This window comes from Chlorocebus sabaeus, chromosome 10, assembly GCF_047675955.1.
Source record: "Chlorocebus sabaeus isolate Y175 chromosome 10, mChlSab1.0.hap1, whole genome shotgun sequence".
NCBI classification, from domain to species: domain Eukaryota; kingdom Metazoa; phylum Chordata; class Mammalia; order Primates; family Cercopithecidae; genus Chlorocebus; species Chlorocebus sabaeus.
The window spans coordinates 91,998,681-92,015,411 of NC_132913.1; the positions used below are offsets into that span (position 1 = coordinate 91,998,681).

The following is a 16,731-nucleotide window of genomic DNA, read 5'->3' on the forward strand; positions in this document are numbered from 1 at the left end:
GAAGACTCAAACACTGAGGGAAAACTGTACATTTTTTATGCCTGAATTTGATGAAGAACAGGCAGACAGCCATGTAGAGCTGTGATTGGACAAACATGGGATTAAATAATGGTAATAGACTAGGGAGGCAGGGACCTAGCAAGGCCTGTCCAGATTCTTCTTGGCCTCTCTGTAGAGTTCCTTTCTTCTAGCTATCAGGCAGGACTCCTCTGGAACAAGAGTCTTATGCTCTACTACCAGATAAGGTAGGTCAAAGAACGTCTTTATGGTCGGTTCCTACACAGAAAGGTTAGAGTAAGGAGAAGGCTAAAGTCATATTTCTAGGTTTTATGACTTTAGATAGGTTCTGTTTTCTATGACCCATCATGGGGAAGAGGAATTCTGGTTTCTATGACTTGCTTTGGAGGAGAAATGGGGGTGGTGGGCAGGAGATAGGAGGGTAGCAGAAGATCAGAGAGAGAGACTTTGCCTCTGAAACTGCTTCTGAGGCCTTCCAATCTCCTTTAGTTCAAAGGACTCAGCATGCCAAAGTGCCATACTTTGGGATATTGTTTTCTGAGCCCCAGCAGTAGGGTTCAAATGCTCTTCTGGGGAGTTCCTCCTAACAGTCTGCCTCTCAAGAATAAAGTTTAACTGTCTCTGGTTTCTGCCTATGGTTGGCCATATTTGCAACCATCAAATGCAGTTATTTGAGAAAAAACGGTTTGCTTGTTTCTTCCGGAATGCAGAAAAGTCCCAAGCCTTTGTCCCCTGTTCTTATGCTGGATCTTCCCATTCCTGAATGGGTGTTTCCCTGGCGATTACTCTAGTTTAGCTCATCAAGTGTTTCTGTTTTTGTTTTTTTGTTTGTTTGTTTTTGAGACAGAGCCTTGCTCTGTTGCCTAAGCTGAAGTGCAGTGGCACGATCACATAGCTTCCTGCAGCTTCCTGCAATCATAGCTTACCAACTCCTAACAGCCAATGTTCAACTTTCTTTCTTCAAGAAAATGTATTCAAGTATCCACTGACTTCCCAATTACTTTAGTTATAATCCAGTTTATTGTCCATAGGCCCTGGGTTCATTCTGGCAAAAATGTATGTAAAAGCCTTGAGTCCATGATTTATTGTCTATTAATTTATCTCCTCTTGAATTTACTTATAAGTTCTTTTTGTTCTTTGCTAGAATAAGTTGCTTTGGTTTTAAGAATTGGTCTCAAAATAATGTGACAAAAAATAATTGGTTGGGGGTGACTGTTATTGTGACAATATTTGTAGGTTAGTACTGGGGTCAATGGAGAGTTGAGGCAGCTCCAAAAGTGCTTTCATCTCATGAGCCACTGAAATCTCAAGGTTTTGGCTTTTTGATTCCTTCAACACGAAGCAGCCAATCCTCTTCTATTCTGTAGCCTACATACTAGAAGGAGCCAATCTGTCTGGCTTAGCTGATCACCAATGACTTTACTTGCTTTTAATATCAGATTATATCATGGGTTGGCTAGCCTATGCATGGCTGTCCTTGGGTCAGGGACCACTCTTAGTCTTATCTATAGCTATCCTAGTCCTTTCTATATAGCACTGCCTCTTTGAGTAAGGAACTTGCAACTTAATGAAACTTATTGGATTTGGTAGAGGCATGACCAACATATGCTACTCATTGTCAATACCACCATTTTGTGGGTATCACTTGCCAGAAGTTTTATGTATGTGGTAAACTGATAGTTCTTTTTGTTTGCTGTGAAATTGCTCTTTTCAAGTCTTGTGAGACATGTTGAAGTCCACATATTACCCATTTATTTTCTTTATTTATATTCTGATTATATAATAAAAGAGCATTTAAAAAGTTGTAACAAATATGTATTAACAAGTGTGCACGTTTGAAGGAAAATATGGATTAAATCATTTTTCGATATTGAAATAAAATTGTACTTATTCATGTATACATGTAGCAAAGCATTAATGACTTTATTAAATAATTTTATACAGAGGAATCATAACTGTAAATCAAATAGTCTTTCAAATCTTCCATTATGAATTCATGGATTAGTGTCTGAAATTATAGCATATAAAATAAATGAAATATTATCAGATAGCACTATAGTTTGACTGCAGCATTTAATATTAATAAGATTTTTGGATTTGCTGCTTACAGTACTATGCAATTATAGCTAAACCAAACTATTCATCTGAGTTGATAACTGAGCAAAAGTAGAAATTTTTTAATTTCTTAAATAATAATAGAAATTAATGGTGATTTTGGCTGTCAGGGAACAGCATATATTTCACTGTTAAAATGTAGAAGTACTTTCTCTTGAGAAAAGCATGAATTTAGCCTAGTCTGGGAAAAAAATTCATTTTGCAAATATACCAGATTGAATTGGAAACACTGTTAGTGCTTCTCCAAAATTTAAAATATTAGTGAGATTTAAAATCTCTATTTATGAATTGTTGTAGAAGCCCACTAGGAAAGTCCTTCCGGGCAAGTTATTAGGTTCGTTCCCAAAGACTTCCTTGCCCTTCTCCTTGCTATCTGGCTTCCCGCCAGTCCTGCTAGCACTACACACTGCTAGAAGCATGGAGAGGGGAAGACAAGAATCCAGGCGGTGGGTATTTCTCTCTCGTCGTCTTTTCTTTCTCCTTCTCTCCCCTGGTTGTGTTTTCTGGCTGTGGCTGCAACTCCTCCTGATTGTTGCTGGTCTTCTCTGGACAGGCTCTGTCCCCAGGCTCCCAGCTCAGTCCTTGCTTTGGTTTTAGCTCCTGCCAGGCAGCCCAGCTTCTGAGTTCTGCTAACATTCTGCATCCTCCCTGCATGCAGCCAGCCCTCGAGAAAGAAGCAGCTTCCTGCTGTGGCTAATCTCTGAATTGCCTTCCCATGTCTTGCTTGCCTTCCTAGCCCTTTCATCAACAGTGTAATTAATTTCTCGTATTCAACTCCCTCTATTTGATATAGGGTATGTTTTCAGTTTGCCTGACTGGACCCTGAATCATATGGCATTTCTCCACTTTCCATTCATAGAATAGCAGGCTAAAAGGACTTTACATTAAGCAATGATGCAGTTTACTACTTTGGACAAACATACGCAAAGGCGGAGATATTTTACAAATATGTACATATGTGATGTTTCACTTAAATTCAGCCTGATATGACTTACTCCAACATCTTTCTTTTGGATTCTTCCTAAATTCAGTCACTTCCTACTCAAAGTCTTTATGTATAAAGATGTCAAAATAATGACTCTCAAATGCTGTTTTATGCATATGACTCCTTTGTTCAAGCATCTAGAGGCTATCTCTTTGGTGCTTTAGATCCAAACTCCTTAATCTATTTCTCACAGCTGTCCCGGAATCATTTTCCTCTTCCTGAATCTTTATAGCCTTATATCCTATGTTATGCTCCGATGAAACCTATCTGTTCTGGTCAAACTCTCTTGCTTTCCATTCTTAACATTCAATTTCCTGTTTTCTACTGTTGTGTCTTCACTAGGGCAGCAGCACCCTTTCTTATCACATCTTTGACATTGATAATACCTTATAGAGAATAAGAATAATACCTTATCATCATTAACAATTCATCATTATAAGCATATGTAACTTCTCCAAATCTCCCTTTTTTTGAATATAGACATTTTCCACGATTCTAGTCTAAGCCCTATTGCCTTTTCATCTTAAACTCCTTCTTTGGATGATCTCTTCTCTTCTGACAAGTTGAGCTTCAGTCTATGACCCCTGAATCTCAATATATAGTCTTTAGACTTTCTCCTGAGCTCCAAACTTTGTATTTCCAGCTGACTAAACATTTCTATGTGGTTGCTTTGCAGGCACATCAAACTTAGAATGTTCCAACTGAACTTACTCTTTTTTCCCCAACATCTGCAAAGGCCTCCCCACTTTCCAACTTCCTTAGCTTTAACTTTTAACTAATACTGTCACTTTTTCTTCTTCTTCTTTTTTTTTCCTTTTGAAATGGAGTCTCACTTTGTCGCCCAGACTGGAGTGTACTGCCACGATCTTGGCTCACTGCAACCTCTGCCTCCTGGGTTCAAGTGATTCTCCTGCCTCAGCCTCCCGAGTAGCTATGATTACAGGTGTGCACCCCCATGCCTGGCTAATTTTTGTATTTTTAGTAGAGACGGGGTTTCACTGTGTTGGGCAGGCTAGTCTTGAACTCCTGACTTCAAGTGATCCATCCACCTCAGCCTCCCAAAGTGCTAGGATTACAGGGGTCAGCCTCCGCGCCCGGCCAATAATGTCACTTCTTAACTAGTTGTCTAAATTAGAAACCAGTGTTTCTTAATTTTTCCCCAAAGCTTACCATCCACCATCTATCACAAATCTGGAAAGATATCCCCAATCTTCCCTTCTTCATCATCTATGTTGCCTTAGTCTTCTAGGAGGCCACTGCTGTAGACAGTCTCTTCTACCTCATTTCCTGCCTGTCTTTTGGCTCATTAATGCTCCAGGAACCACACTGGCTTTTTCTTAATTCCCAAAACACATCACTCTTGGTTTTATCTCAGAGATATCTGCATTTACTATTCACCTTTTCTCTGAGTTCTTCCCAAAGTAACTTTTTTTCTCTTACCAATCCAATATAAATAGGTTCTCCCTTACACAATTATTCTCTATTACACAAGCCTGCTATTTATACCTTTGATTATACTTTATAACAATGTGCAAATATTTTGTCCATTTGGTGAGTCATTCATTATCTGTCTTCCTCACTAGAGTCTAAGCTTCATAGTCACTTTGTGCTCAGTTACATTTAGGTGTTGAAAAACTGCTGTTGCATTAGAAAATGAATGGTGGATTGAATGAACGAAGCAGGGGCTTCTGCCCATCTCCCAGGTCCTCTGCATTCCACCAAACACAAATCTGATCATGTTATTGTCCTGCTTAAAATCCTTTGGTGGTTTATAATTTTCTGCAATAGTCATTTAAATACTCAGCAAACTTTTTTGATATTTACAATTGTGGGGAGAATAAGTGTTCAGAATCTTAAGTTTAAATTGAAACTGCAGGAATAGGTAGAAGAATGAACGCCATACCAGCACTTCCTAGCCCAGTGAGAGTTCAAAGCCATGAGCCATGGCCAGCCGCAGTGGTTCACACCTATAATCCCAGCACTTTGGGAGGCTGAGGCAGGTGGATCACTTGAAGTCAGGAGTTCAAGACCAGCCTGGTCAACATGGCGAAAACCTGTCTCTACTAAAAATACAAAGATTAGCCATGTGTGGTGGCGCACACCTGTAATCCCAGCTACTTGAGAGGCTGAGGCAGGAGAATTGCTTGAACGCAGGAGGCAGAGGCTGCAGTGAGCCGGGATTGCGCCACCGCACTCTAGCCTGTGCAACAGAGCGGGACTCTGTCTCAAAAACAACAACAACAACAACAACAAAACAACAACAAACCAGAAAGCCTTGAACCAATGTTGGTCAAATATCTAATGTTACAAATTCTATTACCAGGCAGACAGGGAAGTGAAGAAAGCACTGCACTATGATCCAGAGGTTCTGGGTTCTGATTCTGGCTGAACCAGTTTCATTGACTTTTCTAGTTCAGGTTCCTCATCTACAAACTGAGGATATTGTATCAGGTAATCTCCAAGGCCCCATTCAGCTCTGTAATTCTGTGATTCTCAGATACTAGATTAAATGTTTCAGGATTGTTTTTTGAGCAGCAGATGAAATAATATGTAGATTGTGAACTAGAATACAAATCTTAACTTTAGTTTTGCTATGATCCTGGCACCCTCATTACAGAGCTAGTTACACTTTGTCTCTAGAAGTTGTGTAGTTGATGTGTATAGTTTCTACGTATCATTTGAATTGTTTCACTTTGGAAGTAGTTTCAGACTCAATGAAAATAAGTGACATTTAGAAATGCTAGTAAATGGAAAAAAAGTTGAAGGAGGGCAATATATCTTGCCTATTATGTGTTGAGTGCTTTATGTGTGTTACATCTTAAAATAGAGTTATCATCCCATTTTACAAAAAAGGAAAGTGACATGTGCCTAAGATTACTTAGCTTATCACGGTGCATACCTGATTTAAACACTGAAACGTCCAGGGCCAAATCTCTCTCTACCTTCTGTCAATTACATGGATGCCCGTTCACTTCCTCTCCAAGTAACAGGATATAAATGAGAGTCAGAAAGTGGCCTTCAGTAAAGTAAGGAGAATTGAAAAGAGAACTCTTGGTTGTACCCTTACCTCAAAGCTATCTTTGGACAGCTGAGCTTGTTGGAGAGCACCCATGACCACTGCTATTGGCCCTGTTCCTAACAGTCTTCTACAGACGCCTAAAGGTGAAAGGACCTGGTCCTATCCACAGTAGGGCCTATTCCTGTGCTTACCGTTAATGGGCCCCAGTGAGCCTCAGAGAAGGAGATCACACAATGAGGAAAACATCTAACTAATAATCAAAATTAACTAAATATAACAGCATCAGAACAGTTTCCTTGCTTTTGGTTGTTCATTTTATTTTTTTTAAGAGATGCTCATTTCATGATTCAGCTTCTTTTCAAGAAAACAAACTTAGGGAGAATATTAGTTTCTACAGAGTAGAATTCAATATAAGAAGGGGTGATACAGCTGTATCATTTGTGAAGACTTGTGAGTCTTGCTTATAGGATAGGCAAAAAGATGGACCTTCCAAAAAGCCAGTGGCCCATAATATTCCCCTTAGGGTGAAGAGCATTGTTATTTGTGCATCCAGGAGAGCTACAGAAATAAATAACCAAAAATGTCAACAAATGCATGCCAGGCAGTATTCAGTGACAGACAGCTCTAAAGAAGAATCCATTCGTGTCCAGTTAAACAATAACGCAGACCATTTGCTTTTAAATATAAATGGGAAAAAAATGAAAACTAATACCCATTTTTCTCTTTCTTTTTTTATGCAATCATTCTTGCACCTGCTTTCAGAAGGAAGCAAAGAATGCGATCTTTTATACTAATGCTCCAAGGGCTTTAGAAGTAAGGTAATTAGTAAAATAGATTCATTTTTTATGTGATAAATAGTACTTGCTATAAATAATTCCTTGAAAGGTAAAAATATTTTGTTTAACAGTACAAGACATGAGACTCGATTACCGGTTACCTATAGATAAAATATCATTCTTCATTCACTGTACACCTGATAGTACCTGACATTTTAGTTACACTTCCTCAAGGCAGGGCGGTTTAATAATATTGATCAGGATTATTGTTCTTTCTCTGTATAACACTTCTTTACTGGCTACTCCAGTACTTGCTAAGCTGTTGGATAACAAATGGAAAAATATCACATCACAGGCAATATTTATCCACCGAGCAGGCAAAACAAGAAAATGGAACCCAGGCTTGGGATCCTCTAGTGTTACTCAATCAAGGCAAATTATTTATTGTCTTCTGCCCAGGAAGTCCCATGGGGCATAAAATATTGATTTAGGAATTTGCTGGGCATGAATGACTGTGTGTTGCAGTTGTGTTCTTTTTTTTAATCCCTTGATAATATATGATAAATTGTTTCTATATATGCTGTGATGAGGCTGAATAACAAATTAAACCTGGCTATTTAATAAACACGAAATGTAAACACTAAACTCTTCATACTAACTTAGGACTATAAAAGGTCACCCAGTGGTGTGCAGAATTGCACAATGCACTGATCATATCCTTGTCAAGAGTCATCTCTTCCTTCATCTCACAATGGCATGGCCTCTGCTGCATCCCCTAGGTCCCGATTCTAACTTCCCAAGTGGAATTGGGAGAGCTAGAGTGTTCTTTATGGTTCACTTGGAGATTCTCAAAGCCAGGACTTTGGGTGGGGGGTTCTAGATATTGGGAAGGAGCTAAAGCTGGGCTAAGAGGGAATCTGTGGAGAGGAGAAGGGAGCTATTCATGACCCAAGCAGCAGAAAATGAGTCTGGAGCAACTGTAAAGCAAAAAGCCATGAAGCAGGAAGGATGGCAACATGCAAAGTTATTTCATCAGTGGAAAATCTTTGCTCCATACCATTCTATAGGTCCATATAATACCCAATATTAAAAGTGAGGGCCACACATTAATGCATGGCACCAGTATCTATTTGTTTGTTTGATTTACTCATTGGTACTTCTCATGTAAGAAATAGCACTGCAGTTACGATGAAGACTGGAATCAGATGACGTGGGTTTTAAGCCAGCCTCTGCTACTTTCTAAGAATGAGATTTCAACCAAATCATTTAACCTCCTTTGGCCTCAGCTCCTCATCTCTAAAAAGAGGATAAAGTGTCTCCTTTGAAGAGAGCTGGCCTCAGAAAGGAGACCACACTGAGGGACAGCTAGAGCCAAGAGCTGGAGAGAGCTAGCTGGCCCCTGAGGACATGGTTTGTGTTCCTGCTTTCAACCTTGTCTCAACGGAGTGCTCTCTGGATCTTCTGATTTCATGAGGTGATCAATTCTGTCCTTGGTTTATTTAAAGATAAATTAGTTTGTATTGGATTTACAACCATTTACAACGGACTTGGTTTACATGATCCTCTTGGTTGCCACTGACCTTCTATACATAGAAGACAACCAATATATACTTACTGGATGTATGAATGAGCTAAAATTTATTTTTTTAAAAACCCTCTTGAAACCCATGAATTTAATCTCCTGTGCATTATCATACCATCCTAGGCAATTCAAGTTCTATTTAAGTGTGCTCACATAGGAGCAAATCCTTCTGTAGAGAAACACATGATGCAGCCCCGAGGGTCTTGCTGGATGAACTGGATGGCTAAGAAAACTGCAGGGAGAGACCAGAGATTGAGCTCGGAAGACCTGAGTTCTTTTCAACAGAACTAACACCATGGTCTGCTCAGTCTCTTGACCTCTCCGAGCACCATTCTTGATGCACAAGATGCGAAGAATAATATCTACCTACACGGTAGTTGTTAAGCTCAAAGGAGCTCATTTACATGAGAGGTAAGAATGAAACAAATGTAGTTTGTTGGTTTCCCCCACATATTCCCATTTCAATTGGTGATGGATACACACCTGCCAAATCATGAGCCTAAAGGTGTTAACTTTTTTTCCCTAAGAAAATGCACAACAGTAGTCGCATTCCAGAAGGCTATGTGTCAACACACGCAATCATATCTGGGTCTTGGGTGTGACCTTTGGCCGAATACTCAGTGTCCTCGAGGGTCTGTAAACGGAAAAGGTTCCACTGCCACGTTCTCTCCAAGGTTCCCTTCAGCTCTACTATCCCAGGGCTGCTTAGGGCAGCGGCAAGGGCTGTGCTTAAGGCGAGTTCCCCAGGTGATTGGAATGCCCACTTAAGTTTGAGGAACACTGGTTTAGAACTTGTTTGAAGGAACGTCTTAAAAAGTGCTGCTCACCTAAGTGTGATTTTTGATCCATTAAGGCCCGCCTCTCTTAGGCTCCTCGGGCCACGCTTGCATCTCAGCACCTGGCAGCCTCGCCCCTTGGGTGTTTGGCGGGCGTGACGAGAAGCACCTGCTCCTGGGCTCCTTTTGCATCTTGCTGCAGTCCCCTCCTGTAAAGGGTGCAGCTCTGCAGTCTCCTCGCTATTCCCTCGGGTGTTCTTTCTGAGATCCGGTTTCAATCCCGAGTGTGTAGCCCTCGGATCCCCTTACAACTCCCCAGAGCTCCGTGTGCATGCGTGCGAGAGGGAGAGAGCCAGGGAGAGACCCAGGTGATGAGACGAGGCTCCCGGGCTCCAGTTACCAGCCCGCAGGGCCGCGGCACGGCGTCGCCCAGCTCGTGGCGGGGCCCGGGAGCGCCGCGGCCCCTTTAAGAGCCGGGCCCAGGCCGGCCCCGGGACCGCGGGAGCCCAGAGCGCGGGCGCCGCGGAGGAGTTGGGAGCCGGCGCAAAAGTTTCCTCCCAACTCCGGCCCCGCGCGACGCCGCCGCCGCCCACTCCAGCCCGGGGCCTGGGGCCGGCCCTGCCACCACCGCCAGGGCCAGGGCCACGGCCAGCGACAGGGCAGGGCCGGCAGTTCCGCTTTGGTGGGCGCGGAGCAGCCGCCTGGGCCGGGCAGGAGTAGGAGCAGGAGCGGGAGGAGGAGGAGGAGGAGCCGGGCCGCGGAGCCGCCGCGTCCCGGGCCGCCGGGCACCTGGGAGGTAACCCCTTTCCACGGCCGCTCCTCCCCGGTTCCCGCCACCTGCCCGGGTGAAAGGGGCGCTGCTGCGAGCCCCCGGGCCTCAGGGTGCTCCGGGGAGCGGCGCCCCGGGTCTCCGGGCCCACCCGCCCCGGGCCCCGGGCGTCCTCCGAGAGTAGGGGCTGCGCCCGCGGGGTCTGACACCTGTTCGGCCCGGCCCGGCGTGGTCGCCGGGGGCCAGGATGAAAGTGACCGTGTGCTTCGGCAGGACGGGCATCGTGGTGCCCTGCAAGGAGGGCCAGCTGCGCGTCGGCGAGCTCACCCAGCAGGCGCTGCAGCGGTACCTGAAGACCCGGGAGAAGGTGAGCGCAGCGCGGCGCGGAGGAGGGGGGCGCGGCTGCAGTCAAGGCACCTGCCAGGTGCGACCCGGCGGCCACACTCAGGGGATGCAGAAAACCCAGGGGATTATGGGGCACTGCCTGTAGCTGAAGTTGTTGTCGATTGCTAATAGTAGTCATCTGGGTGGCTTTGGGCATTTGTGGGCCTTGAGCTCCGAGGGTCGTGGGTGGACCCGCAGCATTGGATTCTCTTGGGAGCTCCTTAGAACTGCACAATACGGGGACTTACTCCAAACCCACCGACTCGGGATCTGCTCTTTAAGGAGACCCCCAGGTGATTGGAATGCCCACTGAAGTTTGAGGAGCTCTGGTTTAGAACTCGTTTGAGGGAACGTCTTAGAAAGTGCTGCTCACCTAAGTGTGATTTTTGACCCATTAAGGCCCGCCTCACTTAGGCTCCTTGGAGTTAGAAAGTTGACTGTGCAAGTGACACATACTCGGAAGTTACAACTGATAGGGCCTTTGGAGTTTCAGCCATGTGAGCTGCCCTGTCTCAGTAACTTGGGCAGGAACTCAGGTGAGAGAACGCTGTTTGCTTAGCCAGCCTGTCTACATTTTGAGTGTTTTCAGTTTGTCACAGATTCTCTGAGCATTTACTATGTGTGTGGGCTGTTGTCAGGTCCTGAGTGATTATTAAAATGAGAAAGACGTCCCTAGCTCTGTAGCTGAAGTCAGGAACAAGTAGAAATTGACAGTTGTTTTAAAGTGTTCAATACATGTTGAGAAAATATCTGGCAGTAGAACTTACATCAAGTATTTGGGTAACATTGGGCCTCTGGGACTTCCTCAATGAAACTTTTAAATGAAGGCATTGAATAACCTTTTAATTTTTTGAATCTTCACATGGAACATTTTGTATGTCCCAAATCTTCCTCAAACAGAGCAAGTCACAAATTCTTGTTTTAGGGGTCAATTGTTCTCTTAATATTTGGTCTCATGCCATGTGACTAAAATAGTGGGTTAGTCAATCTAGTGATGGAAAAATGTAAGTTTTCATTTCCTTTAACTTCTTATCGGTTATCCAAAGCATAAAAATAATTGTTTCTTACAAGTATTTAGCTTAGGGGTTTAAGAAAATACTTGCACCCTCTTTGCCTCCATTAAGAATTATTATACAGAAAAAAATTCAGCTCTGGATAAATATGTGTATATTGCTTTGGATTCTCAAGAACTGGAGGAGAGTACAATGAAAGGTCTATTAATATATTAAATATAACCCCTAAAGAACTGTTTACTGATGGAATTGAGGTAGAGGAGGGAAAATATTAAAGTGGCTTAGAAAGCTAAGTGAAAATCTGCAGTGTGTGCATGTGTGTGTGTATATGTGTGTTTGCCATTGTTAAAATAGTGTTTGCTGTTTAAATCATGTAATTGAGTTAACTGAGATTTAAACAAGTAACCGATTTTCTATTAAATTGTATTTCACTAACTTTTGAAAGTGAGCTAAGGTTAATAGTAACAACATTACTCCAGACAGATTGAAATAGATCTCACTGAAGGATTGTCTTACAGAATTGAAGTTACCTTTTAACTATTAAATAATTTATGCCCTCAAATCTTGTATATTTCGAAGTTTAGTACAGGGGGCTGTCCAAGTAAGAGAGAAACTACAAGCTTGTACATAACATGAAGATAACTAACCAGCTGATATTTAATGCACTATAATTTGATCTTAAAAGGTGTTAAAAAACTATTGATATTCTGGAATGGAAACGTAACTTACCACAGAACAATGTAATTGCATCGATCAGTTTACTATTATTACCAGACTTATATTTTTCTGTTTACATTTATATATTAGTGAATGTGACATTTAAAGGTCACCTGCAGTGTATGAATCCTTCCTCTTTTTTTCACTTTTGAAATTTCATTTTAAGAAGTAGTGATGATTTTTCCCCCTCCCCAAGTATTCTTCTCCCATAGTTTCATTTTAAATAATATTGTAATCCTACCAAGATTTAACTAATATTAAATGGTATTCATAATGGCACTAAAAGGTCAATAAATATTCTAACAAATTCCATGCTTTTATTTTTTTCAATGAGAAAAGGCCAAAATGTCAAAATTCAATTTGAAAAACAATGTGTAATAAATTCACTTTCTGTAAATCAGTGAAAGACACCTAAAAGGTTTGTATCCCTGGACAGCAAGGTGTTAAGCCCTGCACTTCGTAATAATAATCACACTAACAAATAACATGTATTGTGCTTATTCTGTGCAGGGTCCCTGTTTTAGGAGCTTTATGCTTATGACTTATTTCTCCCAAAGACCTTAGGAGGTAGGTACTATTATTATCCCGATTTACAAATCGGGGGAAAAAGAGACATAGACATGACAAGTAAGTGGTAGATTTGGGTTTAGAAACCAGGAACTGTCTCTCTAGATGTTTGCTCTCAGCCATAAACTGCATAGCCTAGTACTATATATGTTGTTATGAATTGGAATTTATCCATATTATTTTTAGTTCTTGTTTTAAAAAGACATTTCTATCTACTAACTGCCATATCAACCTAAAAATAGCAATTTTGCTTCTTGAATAGTGATGGGACATCCACAAGTTTCTCTTAATTATATATTTTATGAGGTCTACATGTAGAAAATCTAGTTTCCGAGGCAAATATTGTAGGATTTACAAATCAACTGTGGAAAATATTCCTCGGTCTAACTACAAATGGGAAAATGGGCAAGATCTTAGACATCCAGGTGGGGAGTGCTATAAAGAAACAAATTTGGTGGGAACATGAATGTAAAGTAAGTCCATTATTTTCTGAGGCACTGAGTCATTTAGATGGGAGAAAGACAGGTTTCAAGATTGAGGATGGAAGTTGAGGTTTCTAAAGTTTGGAAAGTAAGTGAAGCCCATTCTAGATTTCTTGCACAGCATCTGAGAAGTAACCACTGCCTGTTGAGAACAAAGAAGACGTATTTGTGGAATGTTGGGAGCCCCCTGAATCAATATCAGATAAGGCCAGAGAATGGATCCTGAAGATACAGGGGGAGCTTTTGAAAAGGCTTTAATTACCTTCTGAAGTCTGGGCCTTTGAGGTTCTTGCCGCCATTTGATGAACTCCATTGGAAAGGTGGTGGACTGAGAGGTGAGAACTGTGGGATTGCTTATCTCCGAATCCTGACACTTTATCAGTGTCCCAGCCTCCAAATCCAATTTAGTGAAGTTGTTAGTGGAGAAGTGATTGTCTTCTTATGTACGCATGGTGGGAATCATTGAGTAATTAGTTAAATTTATCATCAAAATTATGTGTCACAGGTGAATGGGTAATTGAGCTGTATCCTGCAGGGACTCTCAACCCTGGCTGAACATCAGTCACCTCTAATTTTCACATTTAACATTTTAAACATTAGAATTGCCTGTGTCCCTTTCTCCAAGATTCTCATTCATTGGGTTAGGAGTGGGTCCTGGGCATAGGTATTTTAAAGAGCACTCCAGGTGATTCTGATGCCCAGCCAAGGTTGAGAATCACTAATCTACTCCTCTAGTTTTTTCATACTGCTGAACTCATTGGATTTTAAACTCTTTTGATGGCAGATACTGTGTCTTAGATATCTATACACCAACCTGTTATTAAGCACAATACATGTTATTTGTTAATGGGATTATTATTATGAAGTACAGGGCTTAAAACCTTGCCATCCAGGGGTTCAAACCTTTTAAGCATCTTTCACTGATTTACAGAAAGTGAATTTATTACACATTGGTTTTCAATTGAATTTTGACATTTCTGGCCTTTTCTTATTAAAACAAACAAACAAACAAAAGTATGGAATTTGTCAGAGTATTTATTGACCTTTTAGTGCCATTAGGAATACTCCTACTCCTACCCTCTACTCCTACCCATAAGGAATTCTTCCTATAGAAGCTGCTCAAATAATTGCTTAAAGTGAATATTCATTTTATATAGACAATTGTCCCTTAGTATCCACAGGGGTTTGGTTCCAGGACTTCTCTTGGATACCAAAATCTGCAGATGCTCAAGTTCCTGATATAAACTGCTGCAGTGTTTGCATGTAATCTATACACATCCTCCTGTTTATTTTAAGTCATCTCTAGATTATTTATAATACTTAATACAATGTAAAAGCTATTTAAAAATTGTTATACTGTTTCGGAAATAGTGACAAGAAAATGGTGTGTATTTGTCCAGTACAGATAGTTTTTTTCCTAAATATTTTTGATCTGTTGTTGGTTGAATCCACAGATGCAGAATGCATGGATGTGGAGGGCTGACTGTGTGTGTGTGTGTGTATTCACTGAGGATGAAGTGAATAAGGGAAAGACTTGTCTAGTAATGAGGACGTATAGTGTGTTCAGGGGTTGGAATGAATGAGAAATAAGAGCATTGAATTCATGGGATAGCGGTCCTGCTGGAATTTACAAAGGCCAATTTGTGGATCTGACTGTATATGTGAGTACTCTTTTTTAAAAAGGAAAAATTATATTTGATAGTGTTTTCAAGATGAATCTTTTCTGTATTCAGATATTTGGAATAATAAGTTTGTTTTACAAGTTGAGGCAGCTTCCCAGAACTGGGAATAGTCTGATTAGACTAACAATTCCATTCCCTGGTTAACTGTGGGATCAGAATCTGAGTTTGTGTAGTAACAAGAATCTGGTATGGTAATGTGTGGGAGTAGCCTGGAGGAATAGGCTAGAACTCTTGAATTTTTAAACTTTTCAGGCTTTGATGCCTTGTTACCTAAATAGATTTTAAGGTTCTTGTATATACAAGCTAGGCCCAGACTGGATTCCTCAAATGCTTTTCAATTTATTGGGCACTGACTTACTTGAGTGCTTTATTTCCTATTCAGACCTCACTTCTTTACAGCATGTGGACAGAACTGACTCGCCATCAGCATTACACATGCTTCCAACTTGGTTTTGGTTCTGCTACTCAGCTTGCAATGAGCAGCTTCTAAGTTTGCAAACAGAGGGCTCTTGGGCCTGCTGTGACCCACAGACATATTTTCGTAGGTCTGCTCAGTGTTATATTTTGACTTAGTTGTCAGCGTTTAAATATTTTGAGATTTCACGCAAAACTCCAGATTCCTATCTTCTTTGGGGGAAAGGCAAATCAGAAGCTCTGACAATGCTGGGCTTTACTTTCCCACATAGCAACCATCAGTTGGAGCTGAGACACCTCTGTTCTCTTTAGAAATAATTATTAATGCTCCAGTCTCCATTATTGCTTCCCTAACAGTGAGGATAAGTTATTGTTGTCATGTTTGATTGTTTTACTCTGTGCTTATTTTCTCACTTATGGCCTTAATGCATTGTTGCTATTTGCCTGGCCTGCTTGTGGGCATTTGAGTTTGTGCTTCTGGACCTTCTCTCCCCTCCCTCCTCTTTCTCTCTCTCTCACACACACATCCCCACACACCCTGTGTGTATAATCCATGCACACAGGGTTTGCTGAACCGGGTTTGGCCGGTTATCTGAGCTGAGTTAATTGCCCTGTATGCAATTGGGAGCCACAGCCCTGATTTGTAGCTTAAGGCCCTGTGCTTAATCAAGTGGCTTAGTTAACCAGGAATTCATTCCCAGGGTGTTCTGTGCCACAGATTCCCTTTGAAGAAGTTGGGCAAATGGTAATGTCAGATTTTTGTGAGACTATTTTCTGAGTGTACTGTTAAAGACATCTGAGGAGTATGTTAACCATTCAGAACTTTGGACCTCTCTTGGAAAATCTGAAGCAATGTAGTGCAATAGAACTTTCTGGGATGAAGAGATGTTCTAGATTTGCACCTTTCAATAGGGCAGCCTAGACACATGTGGTTGTTAAGTATTTGAAATGTGCCTAGTGCAACTGAGGAACTGAATTTTAAATTTTAATTTACTTAAATGTAAATCGCCACAAATGGCTTGCCTTAATGTTCAGGTCCAATGCTCTTCTGATGGGTTCTGTCAGCTGCTTTTGGAAACCACTGGCTTGAAGACCAGATCCCAGGCAGTCCTTAACTTGACATTGCTACTCAGTTCTGTTGAGAACTTTGCATTAGAAAGGGATCTTCAGCTACTCTTTGGTATCCACAGGTGGTAGAGAGAGCCTTTAAACCTTAAATGTTGCACCTAGACACTAGCACAAAAACTAGCTGGGTTGGAGAGTAAACCCAGGTCGGCCTCAGTTTTATACCTTTGGTGCAACAGGCTGAGGATGTACATCCTCTGTCTCTGGTACTGGGTGGAGAGTGGGCCAACAAGGAGCAGTGAACAAAAATCTGGGTCATTTTTAGTGAGATTTAGATGCTTCTCGACTGATAGAAATACTAAACATC

At 41.5% G+C, this 16,731-nt stretch overlaps 1 protein-coding gene across 4 annotated transcripts in view; it reads left to right on the forward strand.

The window, feature by feature from the left end:
• Positions 1–10,187: 10,187 nt before the first annotated feature.
• PARD3B (par-3 family cell polarity regulator beta) overlaps positions 10,188–16,731 on the forward strand; it is a 1,089,129-nt gene continuing 1,082,585 nt past the window's right edge. For all 4 annotated transcript variants that reach the window (XM_073019963.1, XM_073019966.1, XM_073019964.1 and 1 more), the window contains exon 1: positions 10,188–10,407. In XM_073019963.1, coding sequence (XP_072876064.1) covers positions 10,288–10,407 — 120 coding nt within the window. In that variant the 5' untranslated portion in view covers positions 10,188–10,287. The remainder of the gene's footprint in view (positions 10,408–16,731) is intronic.